The sequence below is a fragment of the Sander vitreus genome, chromosome 4, assembly GCF_031162955.1.
Source record: "Sander vitreus isolate 19-12246 chromosome 4, sanVit1, whole genome shotgun sequence".
Taxonomy (NCBI): Eukaryota; Metazoa; Chordata; class Actinopteri; order Perciformes; family Percidae; genus Sander; species Sander vitreus.
The window spans coordinates 33,148,978-33,167,033 of NC_135858.1; the positions used below are offsets into that span (position 1 = coordinate 33,148,978).

General features: G+C 43.5%; 1 protein-coding gene across 1 annotated transcript; it reads left to right on the plus strand.

Moving 5' to 3' along the window:
• The first annotated feature begins 240 nt into the window (after positions 1–240).
• Positions 241–16,764, plus strand: LOC144517318 (zinc finger protein ZXDC). The gene is made up of 10 exons (XM_078249388.1): positions 241–2,291; positions 4,306–4,458; positions 5,268–5,346; positions 6,183–6,313; positions 6,494–6,664; positions 9,621–10,330; positions 11,816–11,900; positions 12,388–12,539; positions 12,667–12,774; positions 16,077–16,764. The coding sequence occupies exons 1-10, from the start codon at positions 278–280 to the stop codon at positions 16,161–16,163; spliced, it is 3,690 nt and encodes a 1,229-aa protein (XP_078105514.1). The 5' UTR covers positions 241–277; the 3' UTR covers positions 16,164–16,764.
• The last annotated feature ends 1,292 nt before the right edge of the window (positions 16,765–18,056 follow it).

The following is an 18,056-nucleotide window of genomic DNA, read 5'->3' on the forward strand; positions in this document are numbered from 1 at the left end:
CAGCCTACTAAGGCATAGCTTACATGCCTTTATTATCTTACATGTCAAACTTGACTATACAAAATCTACCCTAAAACGTGTATTTCACAAGGCGTTGGTAATTAGCCTTAAAACATTTTAAATATCGTCGAGGTTGGTCGCTCCACCTGTGACAACAGACTTTCCATGCTGGCCCTGAAGGCAGCATCCGGCCTGCTGTAAACTGTGTAGTGGCTTTTGGAACGCCTCCGTTTACTAGGGCGGGCCTTTTCTGTGTCGCTGCTACAGGGATACCAAGATGGAAATCCAGGGGCTTTCTGGTGCCCAAAACATTCACTCTCAACATGGCGCCCTACACACAACCACTTTGTCTCCACTGCGATCAGCGACAGGGTCGATACCTCGTTTTATTTACACCGAAAATGAAGCGGATAGACTATTGGAGTTGCCGGAGCCACACAGTGACGACAACAACAACAACACCAGGCCGAGGACATCACCGTTTCATCTATTGGCGGAAGATGGCAGCGGAGGAGCGGCTTGTTCGCCTGAACCAACCGACAAAACCAATTTACCGGGTAACGGACCCAATCTCGGATTTTATAACGTGAACACGGAGAAAGAAAATGAGCTCGACGCACTGCTTGGTTCGCAGGAGTTTATAAGGACTGCCTGGAAACACGGGGCAGAAAGCGGGGAGACTGTGATGCAAATGGCGCTGCCTCTGTTTGAAGGGGAAGAGGACCCGATGCCGCCGCAGCGGCACTTAACGTTGCCGTGTCCTGTTTTACGGCAGCAGCAGCAGCGTGAGGACGGCGCCTTCAAGCAGCCCTCACCGGCCAGCTACAGCTCTACTGCGCCGCCGGGGAGCTTCAACACGTTAAACAGGGCCGATGAAACCACCCAGGAACTATATGTTGTGTTTAATGTCGTTCAAGAGGATGGCAACGGTGAAGCAAGCAAACACCGACCGGGTGTGTCATCTGAATGCGGCGATGAAATGAAAGGTAAACACCCTTTAGAGTGCTCTAACGTTACAGCAAGTCCCTGTGGCTCAATGGAGGTGGCTAACAGCAGTGAAGCTAATGACAACTTGAACTGTATTGATACCCAGGCCCTGAAAAAACCTCACCATGTTTTCAATTTACTAAGCGACAACTGTAACGTGACTAATGCTAAACAGTCCGTCTATCACCACACCGTCGAAGACGTTGTTCTGACAAACAAATATGGCGATAAGATATGTGGCCAGATTTGTACCGAAAACAATGAAAGTAAACTGGTCAGGGAGCTTTCGTCGCACTCCCGCATTGACGAGAGCAGTGCCTTGATTTTAAGGAACTCGGGTGTCGAGGAAGCTATGGACACTTCGGACTTCATTGCAGACTCAACGGGGCTGCAGGACAGTGCAAACCCGGACACGGCCTCCGCTAGTCCGCCTGCCAGTGAAACCTTTTCCGGGACTATCACAATAAACAACCAAAGCATCATAGTGACCATAGAAAATGGCATCCTGACTCTCGCTGCCCCGCCAGAGGGATATGTACACAAAGAGGATGACATGGTCAGCTTAAAGGAGCACCTAGGCATGAAAGACCATGAGGACATTGTCCTTCTCAACTATGACAGTGGGACTAAATCCATTGGAAAGATCAGCACGCTGACGGTGTCCAGCTCCAGCCAGCAGGAAGAGCAGCGGCCGAGTCTGTCTGTGAGTGACTCTGAGTTGGCTCTGGTGGATGACTGCTCATTATCAGAGCTGGCCACTTCTCTAGACTCCTGTCCCATCATCAAGCAGGAGGCAGGGGGGCTGTGTGCTGTAACAGAGGCTGATCTGGTCACCCCGTCCCCCAAAGCCGCTGTGGCAGACTGTGACAGTGGGGACTTCCAGTCTGTACCGCTAATACGGTCCAAGAAAGAGACTGTGGCCTCTTTTGGGTGCCCAGAACCGGGGTGCTGCTGTACATTTGATACACGTCAGAAACTTAAGGTTCACCTTCTGAACCATGCCGAGGACCCGCGGCCCTACCAGTGCATTGTGGAGGGCTGCGGCTGGGCTTTTGCCACCTCTTACAAGCTGAAGCGGCATCTTCAGTCCCATGAGAAGCAGCGGCCACACACCTGTCAGTTTGAAGGCTGTGGGCGGCGTTTCACCACCGTCTACAACCTAAAGGCTCATGTTAAAGTCCACGAGCAGGATAATGCCTTCATCTGCGAGATCTGCAGTGAGAGGTTTCGCAGTGCTACACGACTCACCAATCACCAGAGGGTCCACTTCGAGCCACAGAGGCCCCACAAGTGTGAATTCCCAGGTAACACATGCTGAATATATTTTGCTTTTATTCATACTATTACAATTACCTCCTTTAGCCTTTAGCTTTGTTTATACTAGTGCACGACGCCGTGGCGTGGGCCTCCGTAGATGGCGCGAGAACTACGAGCATGCACAGAGACGCTTATGCTCAACGCATCGATGGTTTGGTTAGATAGTATTCTCAGAAACGCCAGAGGCATACAAACTAAATAGTCTGTGAAAAAGCAAGAAGTAGGAGAGAAGAAGATAGCGGAGGTGAAGGAAAGCAGGCTGCCTGACTAAACACATCCATGGTAAACACCAACGTTAGAGCGGGGCAATAATCAATATTATATCGATATGGTGATATGTGACTAGAGTTCGTCTTAGATTTTGGATATCGTAATATAACAAAGGTGTTGTCTTTTCCTGGTTTTACAGGCTGCAATACAGTAAATAAAATCAAATGCAGTCAAGTCATTTTCTGAACTTACCAGACTGTTCTAGCTCTTCTATTATTATCCTTTACCCATTTAGTCATTATATCCTCATTATTGATAATTATTTATCAAAAACTCACTGTATGAATATTTTGTGAAAGCACCAATAGTCAACCCTACAATATCGCCGCAATGTTGACACCGATGTATTTGGTCAAAAATTTGCTGATATTTGATTTTCTTCCATTTCACCCAGCCCTAACCGATGTACCGCCAAACATTATATTTGTGCAATTGTTAACTTAGTGTTGCTTATCTGCAAGTCCAAATCACGGTCTGCCTCTCGATGGTACTCCATGTTTCACTCTCCAGCAAATACCCCGGTGTGGTGTCTCTCTCTCTCTGAGCCATATTTAAGGCTGTTTGACTCCCTGTGGTCTCTACATGGAGAATAACACAGAAGGCTCGGCCAGCCTTCCCAGCTGACCATGTTGAAACGGAAAGCGCAACGAGTTGAAATAATTCACTGGTGCACGACCATGCGCTGCACCGAAAAGATGTAGTGACGTCATTGTTTTTGGCTTTCGCACCGGGACCATAAACCTACCCTTTTTTACACTTACTCCATCTGCTGCTTGCCGATGTTCAACACAGTGGTCACATTGGATAGGAAGTGAATTACCTTTTAAAGGATAGTCTATTTAAAGCAGCGGCACTAAGCATTTGGAGCTGCTAATGTGTAAGGTGATGCTAGTAAACTGTACACATTAGGGCTGCACAATATATTGTTTTTTTATCGTTAATCGCAATATCAACTGGAACAATATACACATTGCAAAAGACTGCAACATATCGCGACAGACACAAAACTGATTGTATGTGTTGAAAGAAAATATCTGTAGAAAACTGCACTTTAAAATGTAATTGTCATTCTTTTTTTAGTGGTTCCTTTTTATGTTCAATGCAATGTTCAATTTGTCCATAAAAGAATGTTGGAAATGATTTCCTTTTTATTTGTTTTAAATTCAACAAGCAGTTTGTTGTATTGTAGGAGAATACTGAAAGCAGCAGAAATGCAGAACTGAATACATTTCAATATCAGTTTATGTATCGTTGTTAATATCGGTATTGCAATATTCAACAACGATATCGCATATTTATATCGTGCAGCCCTAGTACGCATCACAGTCATGTTTACTAGGGGTATAAATCACAAGTTTTAACACAAGACAATATGAATTCTTTGGACAACAATACAACGCTGATATCACAGTTTAGCACAATGCGATTTTGATTCGATTGAGGGCCCTGTGATTCCATATGTCCATTTAACACAATCAGTTCATTTATAGCAACTCACAAAGAGGAACTAAAATATGATTTTATTACCGAGCTCCTCCAGCCATTTAAATGCAAAACAAAACATTGTTTTCAATTCAAAAAGAATAAATAGAAAGTTGGAATTTCAAATAAAGGTATTTTCACCTTGCATCGATGATATTGGACCGTTGACCATAGAATCAATGTGTCCAGACTCAGTCAGAAACACCATGTACCCATGTCTTCCTACACGTTCCCCTCTGTCATATGCAGGCTGTGAGAAAACCTTCATCACCTTCAGTGCCCTGTTCTCCCACAATCGCACTCACTTCAGAGAAACGGGCCACTTCACCTGCACCTACCCAGGCTGCGACAAGACCTACGACAAGGCCTGTCGCCTCAAAATCCATCTGAGGAGTCACACTGGTAAGACCCCCCCCGCCCAGGAGTTCAGCTCTCACAGGCTGTTACCCGGCTGTTTTCTTGAAGTGCTCATATTATGCTTTTTGGCTTTTCCCTTTCCTTTATTGTTTATCTTTTTTGTGCATGTAATAGGTTTACAAAGTGAAAAATCCCAAAGTCCACCCCAAAGGAACTTACCATCTTCAACAGAAAACACTGTTCACAAACTGCTCCAAACAGCTCTATTGTAGTCCAGCCTTTACTTCCGTGACAAACGGAATGCTTGCCTAGCTGCTAGCATGGCACGCCCTCATACTCTGCTTCTGACTGGCTAGTAGTCCTTACCTACCTAGCTACTGAGCATGTGTGACTCCCAACAAAGATGCAACCGAAGTGAGATGCCTCACTCTGTAGCTAGAACTGAGAGCTCAACACACAGGGTGAAAAGAGGAGCTGCAGCAATGTGCAGTACAACAAAAATATGTTTATTTTTTTTTTATTTTTTTTAAATGAAACCATGTAAACCTATTCTGATACAACTTCTAAATACAATTATGAACCTGAAATTGTGCATAATATGAGCACTTTAAAGAATAAGTCATTCCTCAATCACATGATGCTACAAATGTGTTGCTCTCGAGTCACTGGAAACTAAGAGCATGCCTGTACTGACTCATCTAAAGTGGAGTGGGTTAGCACTGCAGCATAACTTGCACCAGCTATGTCATAGCAGAAAGCTGGGTTAAACCCAGTTAGCTGCTCAGAACTTCTCTATCTGGGTGATGCAGGCGGGAGACCCTGTCCCTTATAAACCCCTGATCTGCTGTTTCCAGGTGAGAGGCCGTTTGTCTGTGACTCGGAGGGCTGTGGCTGGTCCTTCACCAGCATGTCCAAGCTGCTCCGACATAAACGGTAAGTGCTTATTAACTGATGCTTTCACCTTGATATAAATGTGTGTGTGTGTGTATTTTGGTTTTAGTAAACTTCAGCTTGCAGTTTTGCTTCCTTGGTGAAATGTATGTGTCATTGAAAACCAACAGGTTGTCGTGATCAGTGGCAACTGCTCATTAGGTTTATTTTTGTAATGAATTCAAGATAATTATCATCTATAATTTATTGTCTTCTTTGAATATAACATCTTCCTCAATTGCATAGAATTTGTGGTAGGATTTTATTTCACATTCTGCCCCTGCCTTGCTGCTTCATACTGCGTTCTCCCGTGTTTGCGGTAGACTACGGCAACCTGAATGTGTCAGAGTGGGGCTAGCCCCTCTCACACAATGCAATGTGCATTGTACGTGGGAAATGATTAATACGCATGCTCATGAGTGTTGGTGTGTTTAATGTAGATCACACAAATTTGACGGCCAGTGGGGCTGACGGCCCGTAGTGTTCTGCCGTACATGCAGATGAATGGCACCAGTACCCGGAGGTCTATGTTTACCCGCTGGTTATTCTCTGCAGGATGACTCGCTTCAGAAGGGTCAAAAATCTGAAACTTTACCCCTTTAGCGTTAGCTTAGTGCAGCACCATTGCAACCATAAACAACACTGGCTTGGCCGCGTCATCCTCCCCAGCTCTATCCATCACGTCGAAGGCCATATTGCCAAGTGGCAGTCCACGTCACTAATGCTACGTCCACTATTTTACAGTCTAAGGCTTCAATGGTTAAACAGAGCTGAGGGTTTTTATAGGGCCCTACATGATGAGTGTCTCACTCACCACAGACTCCTTCTCTGTTTATCAGGAAACATGATGATGACCGTCGCTTTGTCTGTACAGAGGAGGGTTGTGGGAAATCCTTCACCCGGGCAGAGCACCTCAAGGGTCACAGTATCACCCACCTGGGCACCAAGCCCTTCCAGTGCCATGCAGAAGGTACGTACAGGTACTCTAAAACCACATCCAGGAGTAACACTGTTTGCTGGGAGAACATCAGAGTTCATACATGTTTTAAAAAAAAAAATCAAATCAGACTGTTGGATTCTGACTTCTGGTAGTTTCACATTTTCTGCAAAGCTCATCAGTTATGACGTTTGTCTCCTTTCCGTTCTTCAGGCTGTAATGCCAAGTTCTCAGCACGCAGCAGCCTGTACATCCACTCCAAGAAGCATAAGCAGGACGCCAGCACCCTGAGGACACGCTGTCCTGTGGCCAACTGCTCCAAACACTTCTCGTCCCGCAGCAGCCTGAAGAGCCACGTGCTCAAACACCACCACCTCAGTCCTGGTCAGTACCGCCACTGCTTCTGCCGTCACCAAAGGGGTGCCAACCACTTATGTCTCTCTTCAATGTAATCATATCAGGGTTTCCACGGGGTTGTAAAAAGTCTAAAATTTCAACATCAAAATTTTAGGCCTTTAAAAATTTTTGTTTTTTGATGTATTGTTTTCTAGGTCTTAAATGATAATGCTCATTGAAATGTTCCTGCAGCGCTTTAGAATGTGTTTTTTTTTTTTTTTAGTTCTGTGGTGTTGTACTTCTTTCTGTCGCTACATAATATAATTTGCTGTATTAGGACTACAAATGAGACCAACATGCAACTTATATTGCAGCCAATCTAGACACCAGTCCTATAATGCCAATGAGGAAATCGGGGAATTGTTTCAGACAATGCTTCCGGGCTCTGACATCTGACCTTTTTTGATGTTGTGATATAGGTCTTAAATTTCATTCATAATGGTCTTAAAAAGGTCTTAAATTTGACTTGGTGAAACCTGTAGAAACCCTGTCATATGCTCAAAAGACGTTTTCTTAGCAGATGAAAAACAACATGCCAAAAGAAAATTAAGAAAATGTACCGTCAAACATCCTCAAAGATGTTTGTATGACTAAATTACACGTTTTTAGTAGGGCTGTCAAACGATAAAACAATTTTAATCGCTGAATTTCTATAGTTAATCGCGATTAATCGCATATTTTATCACATGATTAAAATTCTATTATTTTGCATTTCAGAACAGTTTTTAAGTACATATTAACAATGGAAAGCAATTCTTACCAGTGTATCTTGATTTGGAATCAAATGAATGCAAAGAAAGTTAATTTATGAACTTGACTTTAAGATTTGTATTTATTTACTGTAAACAAAAGAAAAATGTGTGAATCTGTCATTATTGCACATTTCCTCCAAGTACCTAACTAAAAAACTAAAAATCCCTATCCTTACCAGAGTCAATATAGTGTTTAGTAAATCCTAAATAATTTTGATTACTCACTGACGTCCAGTGATCACCAGTTAATGAGACAGCATTTGCAGCACCTTGCAGCAGTTCCAGTTTGTTTGCTTTCTCCGTGTCGTACAGGCTGTGTGTGCGTGAAACTACGGTCTTCCCTCGACGGCAGTGTATAAGACGGGTCAGAACATGCCAACCGTAGTACATCTTTAAGACCCGAGTCCTCTATGATGCTGACAGGTCTGCAGTTAGTTGCCATCCATTTCGCAAGATGGATTTGGTTTCATCCACAGGTTGGCAACTAGCACTCTCCAAAATAGTGCTTTGCTTTGCTTTGAGTGGGTAGCATCAACCTGAGTCACGTTAATTAGCTCATAGGTGGTAGCTCAAGCTTGATGTGCTTCAGTGATATTTTAATTTGGCTTTACACAATGTGCATGGCTTTCGACTTGTCTACAAGCCGTCCGGGAGTTTTGGAAAATAAAAAGCGCCGTTCAGAATTGTGTTTTCTGCGGTCTTTCTCCATCATGCCTGCAGCCTGCAGCAGTAGGAAGTATCGCAGCTTGATGATAAGTAACGTTGCAGCAAAGGGTCAAAATAGTAGCCTGTTAGGCACGACGTGAAGCCAAGTGAAGTGTAAAATAAATTAATAAATGCCGGCATGCGATTAAAAAAATGTACGCGTTATGCCTGGCCCTTAATCGCATCGCGATTAACGCGTTAATGCTGACAGCCCTAGTTTTTAGTCAAGGTATTAATAGTCTCGCATTGCTAACTCTGTTTCCACAGCGCTGTGGCGTAAGGTCTGGCTACACCACAGATGCATTTCAGTTCAATTTTATTCATAGTGTCAAATCATAACAGGAGTTATCTCAGGATACTTTACAGATAGCGTAGGTCTAGACCACGCTCTATTATAATAATATAGAGACGCAACATTCCCCCCAAGAGCAAGTGGTGAGGAAAAACTTCCTTTTGAACAGACAGAAACCTCAGACAGACCCAGACTCTTGGTGGGAGGCCATCTGCCCGCTGCCGGTTGGGACACAGAGACACTGATACACATACAGATATGGAGACATATGATTCATAATAATTATAGCAGTTGGTAACGCTAATTTACATGAGAAATTAGACGATATAACCGTGTTTACATTCTGTCTCAGCTACACATACACTTTCATATTTTTTGAAAAGGACTGTGTCTGTGTCAGAATGTTAATGCAAAATTGTCTGCAGCGCTGCGGTTCATTAATTATAAAACCCATAAACATTCCGCAAACGGACTGATCTCATGAAGTGGCGAATGTATAACACACCAATTCGTATGCCATTATTGGTGTGTTATCAAGACGCATACTTGTTTTTAGCGTGTTTATCAACTTATTCAATTTATTGACTTACATTACCTTGCGATTGCTTGTGAATTGACGCGGTAGCAAGTAGTATGAAAGGGCAAAAATCCACATAGGGAGGTAGGTCGGGGTGGAGGATGGGTAAAACGCAGTACTTTCAACCAGGAGAGTGGGGATTGCGTCCCGCGTTTGATGCTTCCTTTCCACGTTTTTTTTTTCTTCCCCTAAACCCAACCCCGTTCTTCTTTTCCTTTCCTGAACCCAACCGTAGCCTCGCGATATCACTTAGCCTCACAATAACACGGCACGTGGCTTTAGAAAGTGCCACGTGGCGTGTGCGTGTTTACGCTGTGACGTAGCAGACTGCCGTCTGCTGTATACAGCGTAGACATACACGCGGATAGCTCAAAATGCGTACAGATAGGAAAGTGGGGTGTATGTTTACGCAAAGTCATGATATCACGTTGCCGCAAACCAGCAATGTCTTTGAGGCAGTATTTACTTCTCTCTCTCTCGGCAGTTCTTGGTTACGCTGCCTGTTATGCTGTAATGTTTTTGTTGGTTACGAAATGTAAATAATTTATTCCACTACATGGTTTTGGAAAAGTGATTACTATCCTATAACTTCTGAACGTTTCCCCTCCTCAATCCCAGATGTTCTGAGCCAGATGGAGACCACACCCACCCTGACCCCCAGCAGCGAGCTCATCAGCTCCACCCCAGCAACAGTTGCCGGGCCTGGTATTACCGGGGGCGACCAGCTGACCAACCTGGACTTGAGCTCCCTGTTCTCGGCTGTGCCTGGCAGCGCTGCCCCCCCTGCTGGCTCTAGCGGCACCTTCACCATGGACCTGTCCCTGGTCAGCTCAGGCATCCTCACCATCGACCCCTCCTCCGTCGCCTCCACACTGGCTGCTGGTGCTAGCACCACGCTGGCCAAAGCTGTGGACCCCCTCATCCTGGCAGCCAGCGCTGACCTGGGCCCCCACCCTGCTTTGGAAGGAACAGTGGGGGATGTCCTCCCCCCTCAGGGCACGCTGAACCTGGATGATGTGCAGACGGTTGTCCCAGAGGCCCTGGGAGCCCTGAGCGCTCTCAGCATGCAGCAGCCACTCAGCGCCCTGAGCGTGGAACCCCCCCCATCGCTGGCAGCGGCCCCCGTTGCAGAGCTGCTGGCCTCGCCCTCCAAGGTGGTGGAGGTGGGGGGCCAGGGGGCAGCTGGGCCTCTGCTGGGCTGTGTGGATGGGCTGGCACCTCAGGAGGGAGGAAAAGTCCTGAGCCAGTTTGTGTTCCCCGGTCCCAGCAGCAGCTTCAGCCCCCAGAAGGAGCAGGACAGCAGCGCCGCGTCAGCAGGCAGCTTCCTGGTGAGTGGCCATGCAGCTCAGTCTGCAGAGAAATGGAGTACTACTGCATATGTCAGAAAGTTGTCTCAAGCTTTTAGTGTCTGCAGAGGGAGCTGTGTGAAGTCTGATAAATGTCCTTAGGTGATGTCACTTGAGTCGGCGTTGTTTCAAGACTACAAGTCTGAAAAGTAAAGAAATGTGGAAGTGTGGCCCCCTGCTCAGCTTTGCTGCAGGCTACATTAGCCACTTCTATCATAACACCCTAATCTATCACTATAGAGAGGTGAAGTCCCTCCTCTTCCAGTGGACAGCCATGGGACCTTAACTTCGAAAAGATATGAACAGTAGTAAATGGGGAAAGACAAATTATTTTTTTATCCCGTTTGAATTGAGCCATGAATTACACACATGATGTTCATCGGTTTAATAGATAATTTCGCAAGTCAAGAACGTCTCAGTTTATTGTTAAACTGTTGAAGTATAAGACCAAAAAAAACGTAATTAGAAAGCATGGATGACGTCTCTCTAAAGCTACGATGTCTGTGTGTATCGTACCGGGGTGTAACGTTACTCACACGAGCTGAGGATCTGAGCTGAAAACACTTCACTGAATAAAACACATCAGGTAAGATAACGTTACATGTGTTGTGGAACAGAGCTAAGCTAGCTAGCTAGCTAGCGAGCAAGTTGAGCATCAAGCTAGGTGAAGTATATTGTGTGAGATGAGAGATGTAGTTCACAGTGCGGTTTCACACAAAACTAAGTGGTCATATATCAAACCTACGGCTAACTGAGACTTTCTTCAGTTGAAAAATGATCTTTTAAATTAACGAACATATGTGTAATCCGTGGCTCAAGTCAAGACGACAAGCAAACAACTTTTAAAATTCTTGTTTTCTGGATGGAATTTGGATCGATCAGGGCTATGCTAGCATTGTAGCTGCTCCATCAACACAACAACATACTCTTGATTTCAGAACTTACCAGGCAGTCTTACTTTTCCCAAAGAAAGCTCCTTATGCGTCCGCTTTGAATAAATAAAGAGGAGCTCCAGAGCTCTGGCTCAACCATCGGTTCCGCCCTTTCTGATTCAACAACGTCACGACATGAGGACGATCCAAACACTGATTGGCTTTCGCAACACAGCATCACGCAAATTTCTTTCTTGAGTTTATCGAATATATCTCAACTTGCGAGAAAAGTGATGGGCACAAATTTTCTGTGTTTGTGCCATTTGCACCGCCTGATGCAAATTTGCATTTATTTGCATCTTTGCATTGACTTATGTAATGGCACCCCTGAAAACGCCTGGGTGTGAATGCATCATTATAAGGGTGCATTGCTAAATTTACAGGGTTCTCTTTAAAGGAAATGCACATTTGCTTGTTAGATTCTTAGATATGAAAAGTAAATGTCTGCTATTAGCAGCTGGAGTGTAGTCAGTACTAGACCTTAAAAGCCAACATAATGGTGTGTAGTAACTAATGTGTACCATTTCTGTGTCAGGAGAGCGGAGGCTCCGCCAGGACTGACTACAGAGCCATCCAGCTGGCCAAAAAGAAGAAGCAAAGAGGTCCTTCAGCATCCTCTGGTAAGACACACACATTTATGTAATGCTCCTTAGTCTGACTAGACCCAGACTGGAAACTAACGGCAGGAACACACCACCGGCGGAGCGCTGAATCAGGCGCCTGGCTGTACACGGCAGACGGACGCATCTCCACTCCTGTTCTTCCTACAGAACGCCTTTCTCTCGTGTGTGTGTGTGTGTCCGTGTGTCAAGACAAATTACAAATTAACATAAACCTATGTGTTTTATTTTGAAATTAGTTTTATTTTGTAAAGTATCTGGCTGTGCTGTGGTCTTCCTGTATGTGATTACCTTCATGGCTTGACACATTCGCTCGCAAAGAAATAGAGAAGACGGCGAAACGATCGCTGCAGGGCTGATTGTAGCGTGTATGAACTGACACATTGGATAACATGGCCGCCAAAATGGAAATAGCTCCGCTTCATGGCGCTTCCGCGTCCAGTGTGTTTTTGGCATAAAAGGTTAGTGTTCTCTTTGCCCAATCCAGGGACTTCAGGATTGAGTCAGAGAAAAAGTAAAGGAGTAAAGGCGCCGATGGCTCCCTCTGGTGTCGGTTATGGTGAAGGAGCTGCAGCAGCCAATGGGGGCCTGACTCTGCGGGACCCCGTAACTGGGGCCCAGTACGTCCACATTCAGCTGCTGCAGGTGATTATAAAACTACACTGTGTGTATACCAGCTGACCTAACTTGATTTGAAGAATGAACTGCTGTGTGCTGAGAGAAGCGGCACTGTAGTTGACAGAGCAGCTGATCAAAGTGTGTGTACCTGCAGGACGACCCAGCCAGCGACGGAGACCTGGCCTTCCAGCTGAGCTCGCAGCCCTCCAGCTCCCACTCTCAGCTCACTGCCGACCTGCCGGTCAACATCCTACAGGTGAGAAAAGTTTATTCACATCAACACGGCCAGCACCTAGTGCTAGAGTGAAGTGTTATTTAATAGCAAAATAAACAAAAGTGAAAGGATTTTGACTCCTGTCTGTTTAAAGAAGCACCGGCTAACATGTAATATTTGTGCCTCATTCCTGAGTGAGCAATAGTATATATTGAGCACAGAGCAATATATTTAGCAAACGCATATAATACATTTTGAAGAGAAATGATACACAAGCAGAAAATTATTTTGTTTGAGTGAAGAAAAATCTATTCCGTGCTCAATGAATGTATTTGCATGTTTGCTATTATCCATATTAACGTGCAATAATCCTCATATGCCCTCTCCCAAACAGACTACTCCTGTGCTCCAGTTATATCTCTTCTCTCTTTCTATCTCTCTCTCTGTTTCTGTCTCTCTCTGTGCACGCTCAACTCTGACACACTCACTTGCTCCATTTGCCACTGCTTTACAATGTGCCACAAAATCAACCAGTCGGAGATTTAAAAAAGGTCAATTCTGATTGGCTGCTCCTCTCCAGTTAGATTGCTAGAACTGTCTACAGCAGTTATTTCCCAGCCAGGGCTGCTGTTGCCAGGGGATACTTGGAAAGATCCTGGAGCAGCTCAACTAATATAAATAATAATTAATATAATAATTAAAATTATAAACACCTAAACAGGGCTCGGTATGAGTCAATTGGCAACCATTTTGTGGCCTCTGGTTGCCCCCTTTGGCAACCACCTGTTGAATATTTTTTTAAATTTTTTTTTTTTTAAATATAACTTACAAAACTGGAAAATCTTATTTCAAAAGAAGTCAATATTTTATTTAGTTGACTCCGTAAAGTTTAAACACTGTGTTTGTGCGCAACACAACCTTTCAGCTGTTGTGCCACCGCTTTCCACACACGCGTTTGCCGTGAAAACTGACAGAATAGCAATGCGGATTTCGGTGCCTCATTACGGTGCCACCTAAATGTCTGCACTGCTCTCCGATGCTCCGAAACAGACGTTAGAGGCAACAGAAACATCGCTGCGTGTCGCGCTAGTAAACACTAATAACATGTTATACTTGGCAGCAGGTAACGTTAGCCTACCGTTAGCTACAGTAGTAACTTGATTAAACATGGTTGAAATGCTGACAGCTAAACGGTGTAAAAGTGTGACTGTATTTCACTGTAGAGGATTCCAACAGGGGGACGTACAAACGTCTGCCGCTAAAGCTATGAGCTAAAAGACACGAACTAGCACTGGTCACTGCTGTTAATAAAGGTTGTGTTTACTTAAAACTGGTAAAGTTATTGTAAAATACCCATTTCTCATCTGTTTTTGTCTTTTAACAGCAATTTACTGGTGAAAGAAGTAATTATTGTTAAAAGTTATTACATTTTTAATAATTATTTAAATTCCCCCCTTTTTTGTGCTGATACGAAAATGTATCCGATCCGTGACTCAAAACCGTGATCCGAACCGTGACTTTTGCACCCTTACTTGAGAGGGAAATTATATTGCAAGGCATTCTCTCATTGTTTCATTATTAAAATGTGGTATAGTTACACATTTTAATAGGCTAAATAGTAAATGAATTGTTCCAAATATAGGCAGTTTAATACATGGCAACCATATTGTCAATTTCGGCAACCAAAAGCTGATGCCTGGTTGCTTCTCGAGCAATCTAACGTTAGCATTAGCACAGCAGCGTAGCAACCTTTATTCTGTTTGTCTAACATATATTAGCTTGTGAGGTAGCTATCCGTTAACGCTAACGTTAGCTAATTTATGTAAAAAAGCAGCTAACTACTGCCAAGTTATGGTTCTGTTTTAAATGCATTTAAAAAAGAGATAAGGACATGCTACCATGCACAGCGCAAACCCATTAATGTTACAACACCTCTCTGGTCTCCAGTGAAACTATATCTTGGCAGTAGCCAGCTACTGCTTTTTGACATTAATTGGCTAATGTTAGCATTAGCAACGTATAGATAGATTGCAAGCTAATAATATATAGACAGACAGAACAAAGGTTAATAAAACACGGTGTGTAACCAAAGTATTACAAACTACTTACTGTAGTGTGACGTTTAGGTGTTGCTGGGAGATGACATGTTGGCTGCATAGACTGTACCGTTATGCTACGCTGCTGTACTAATGCTAACGATAGACTGCTTGAGAAGGAGGAGTAATAGTGCGTTCCGTTTACCTCAGAACTCGGAAGCCGAAGCTGGGAATGCCGTCACACCCGAGTTGAATGCGTTCCATTTACAAGTCTGATTTTTCATTGTGGGTTAGCTCTAGCCAGGTTAGCCATGGTTAGCAACACCAGTAGTTAACAACACGTTACGCTGTTTTTGTGCATACAAACAGCGTAACAACACCTCTACAGATAGAAGTTGGACAGCACTATGTGTACGACGGTTTAGTGAGACACAAATAAGACAGAAGTGCTAATAACTGTATGTTACTACAGCTTTAACTTATGTTGATGCACGGGGCAGCCATTTTGGATTATGAGCTCGGATTACTGCCAGGTTGTCCTATTTACCAACTCGGAAATCCGAGATTAGGTTGTGTGTTTCAGACTTCTTCAGACTTTGGCCTCGGAAATTCAAGAGTACAAATGGAATGCACTATAAAACTAACGTTAGTCACACAACAGCATTATAATACACAAAATATATTAAGGCATTTCTGTTATATAAGTCAATAAAATGACCGAATTGTTTTAATCCAGTAACATTAGTCAAACAACTCTACTGTACTCACTTCATTTTCAATATGCTTCCAACAGGTGTTGGAAGCATATTGATGTATATATATATTGGTGTTTCCTGCTACTAGTGATCTAAGACCAACAGCCAATCAGAATTGACCTTTAATTCTCGGTTGATTTTGTGGCACATTCTTGCACAAAACTTGCCACTGCGTGCACGTTTTTTTAAAGACTTTTTTTGGGGGCTTTTCCCTCTTTTTATTTCAGAGTGACAGTGGATAGACAAGAAAGGTGGGAAAGAGATGTACATTCTTCTTCATTCCTCAAGTTTATTTTTTTCAGTAGTTCTGGCATTTTTTTTAATCCTTTTATCTTTTTTTTTTTATCTTATTCATTATTTCTACTATATTTCTGTATGAGTGAGTGTGAATGTCCAAATAACTTGCTGCTTGTAACACAGCAATTTCCCAGTTTGAAATGAATTATCTATGTATCTATCTATCTATTGTGAAATCTTCACTATTTGTAAAGGTAGGGTTTTTATATTGAAATGTTATGACCTTAGCAGCCTTGGTGTTGATGTTTCCTCCCAGGAAGCTTCAGTGATGACGGAGGATGACAACGGCTCCGACAACTCCCAGTTCACAGGAAGCACAATCAACCTGCAGGACCTGGAGTGAGGCCCCCCCCCATCACTAGCCACAGTTTACAGCAGCAAACATACTCTGGGATGTCTGACTGCACCCGGCGCTATCCTTGTCTCCTCCCACGACGCTGAAGGCCTTTGGGACGCGTGGTCGACAGTTTGTGGAGGGAGTGGACATGAGTCCACAGATAATGCACCTTGACAAGAGGAGATGAGGATTTGTTTGTTGAGAAGATGATCATGTGTTTATTTCTTGAGCCCAGTTTGTACCAAAATCCAAACGTGAGAGCATTCTAATGTCAGAGAGACCTGTGTCCTGTGGCGTTGGACAGTACCATGGTGCCACGTTACAGTGCTTCGCCGCTCCAGTTGCCTTACAGATGCCTCACGCTGTGCATTCCTCCACTGGTCGCTTCTCTGCTTTCTTTGGTAGTTGTTTGTTTATTTTTCTATGGCAGCAGTAAGTCCATGTTGAAAACATGCCTGATCATGTGTTTATATACAGTATGTATAATGAATGAGTTGTTACCTTCTTGTAATAATTGTATTTGTTTGTTTATTTATTATTTAGCTGTGGGTTTACAGAATGGCAGAGCCAAACACAGATGAATTAAAGAATCAAAGCACAATCACAACAGTTGTTGAGGCCTTCATTTCTTTTTCTTGAATTCTGCAAGTAACATACTGTTTTAATTTGGACCAGAGACTAAATGTATGAGGATTCATGAAGGAAAGCGAGTGAATATAATAAAGAGTACGGGGAGAAACTATTTTCTGGGGCGCCTGGGTAGTTCACCTGGTAGAGCGCGCCCCGAAAAAAGCGGCTTAGTCCTCGACGCAGGGCGGAGTTGAACCTGCGGCCCTTTGTTGCATGACATTGCCCCTCTCTTCCCCCCTTTCATGTCTTCATCTGTCCTGTTGAAAATAAAGGCCTAAAAATAGAAAAAAAAATAGAAAAACTATTTTCTGAAATTGTAAAGAGCAGCTAGTATATTTCAGCTCAATCTAACAGGTCCAGTTGATGAATGTGTGAATGATTGGATGCAGATGATGCAGAGTCTCTGGTCTGATACAGACCAGAGACTGGCAGCGTGTCACTGACACCTGGACTAAAACATGTCCTTAGATTATCCTTTTTATATATTTGTCATTTTAATATGACATTTTTACATGAGATACCAAATTATTAACTTGTAGTAACGTCACTTTATCTCGTCATATCGCAAAATGTGCTTGATATTTCACTAAACAGTCTCTCGTTAACGCAAACTTCTCAAGAAGAACAAGAAATGTACGCTCTTAAAATTAAAAATAAAAAGCTTGAGACAACGTCTGCAGACAAACTAATGGCTAGTATACATCTAGGTTGTATTTAATGCTTGGGACAACTGAAGTACCATTCATTCATTACTGTATCTGCAGTGCATTGATCAAGTATTCAGATATACACACTAAACGAAAGCAAGCCACAGCCATAATACACAAAAACACTGTGCCACATGGCTGCATCATCATGTTATATGTTTATCATCATGATTGTTCCAGGCAGCAGGATCTCTTCAGACAATGGTGGGCCTCTCTGCCTTTAACAACATATAGCAAGACAGCTTTGTTTTAATGAGACAGGTGTTGTGAAAGAACAAGATAAAATATGTTATTACAAGAAAAGTCCATATAGTAACAACGTGATAAAGGTTGTGTTAACGTACAAAGGATGTGGTTATAATGGGACACTGAGTAATAGGCTGCCGTAAAGGAGAACAGCTGACCATGGTATGTACACAGTTGACTCTGAGGTATTACAGTTTTTTCGATTGCTATCGTGCATTGGTCCAAACTGAAGTCACATTGTCAGAACTCTTCACAGTCAGCGAAGCAGAAGTCTATGTGGACCAAACTGTCTATCGTTTTTCATTGCTTTCACACA

Excerpts from the sequence above, each read along its gene's own strand:
- LOC144517318 (XM_078249388.1), top strand. The coding sequence starts at position 278 with ATGGAAATCCAGGGGCTTTCTGGTGCCCAAAACATTCACTCTCAACAT. Across the intron at positions 4,459-5,267 it reads CCATCTGAGGAGTCACACTG|GTGAGAGGCCGTTTGTCTGT; the intron begins GTAAGACCCCCC and ends TGCTGTTTCCAG. Across the intron at positions 6,314-6,493 it reads CTTCCAGTGCCATGCAGAAG|GCTGTAATGCCAAGTTCTCA; the intron begins GTACGTACAGGT and ends TCCGTTCTTCAG.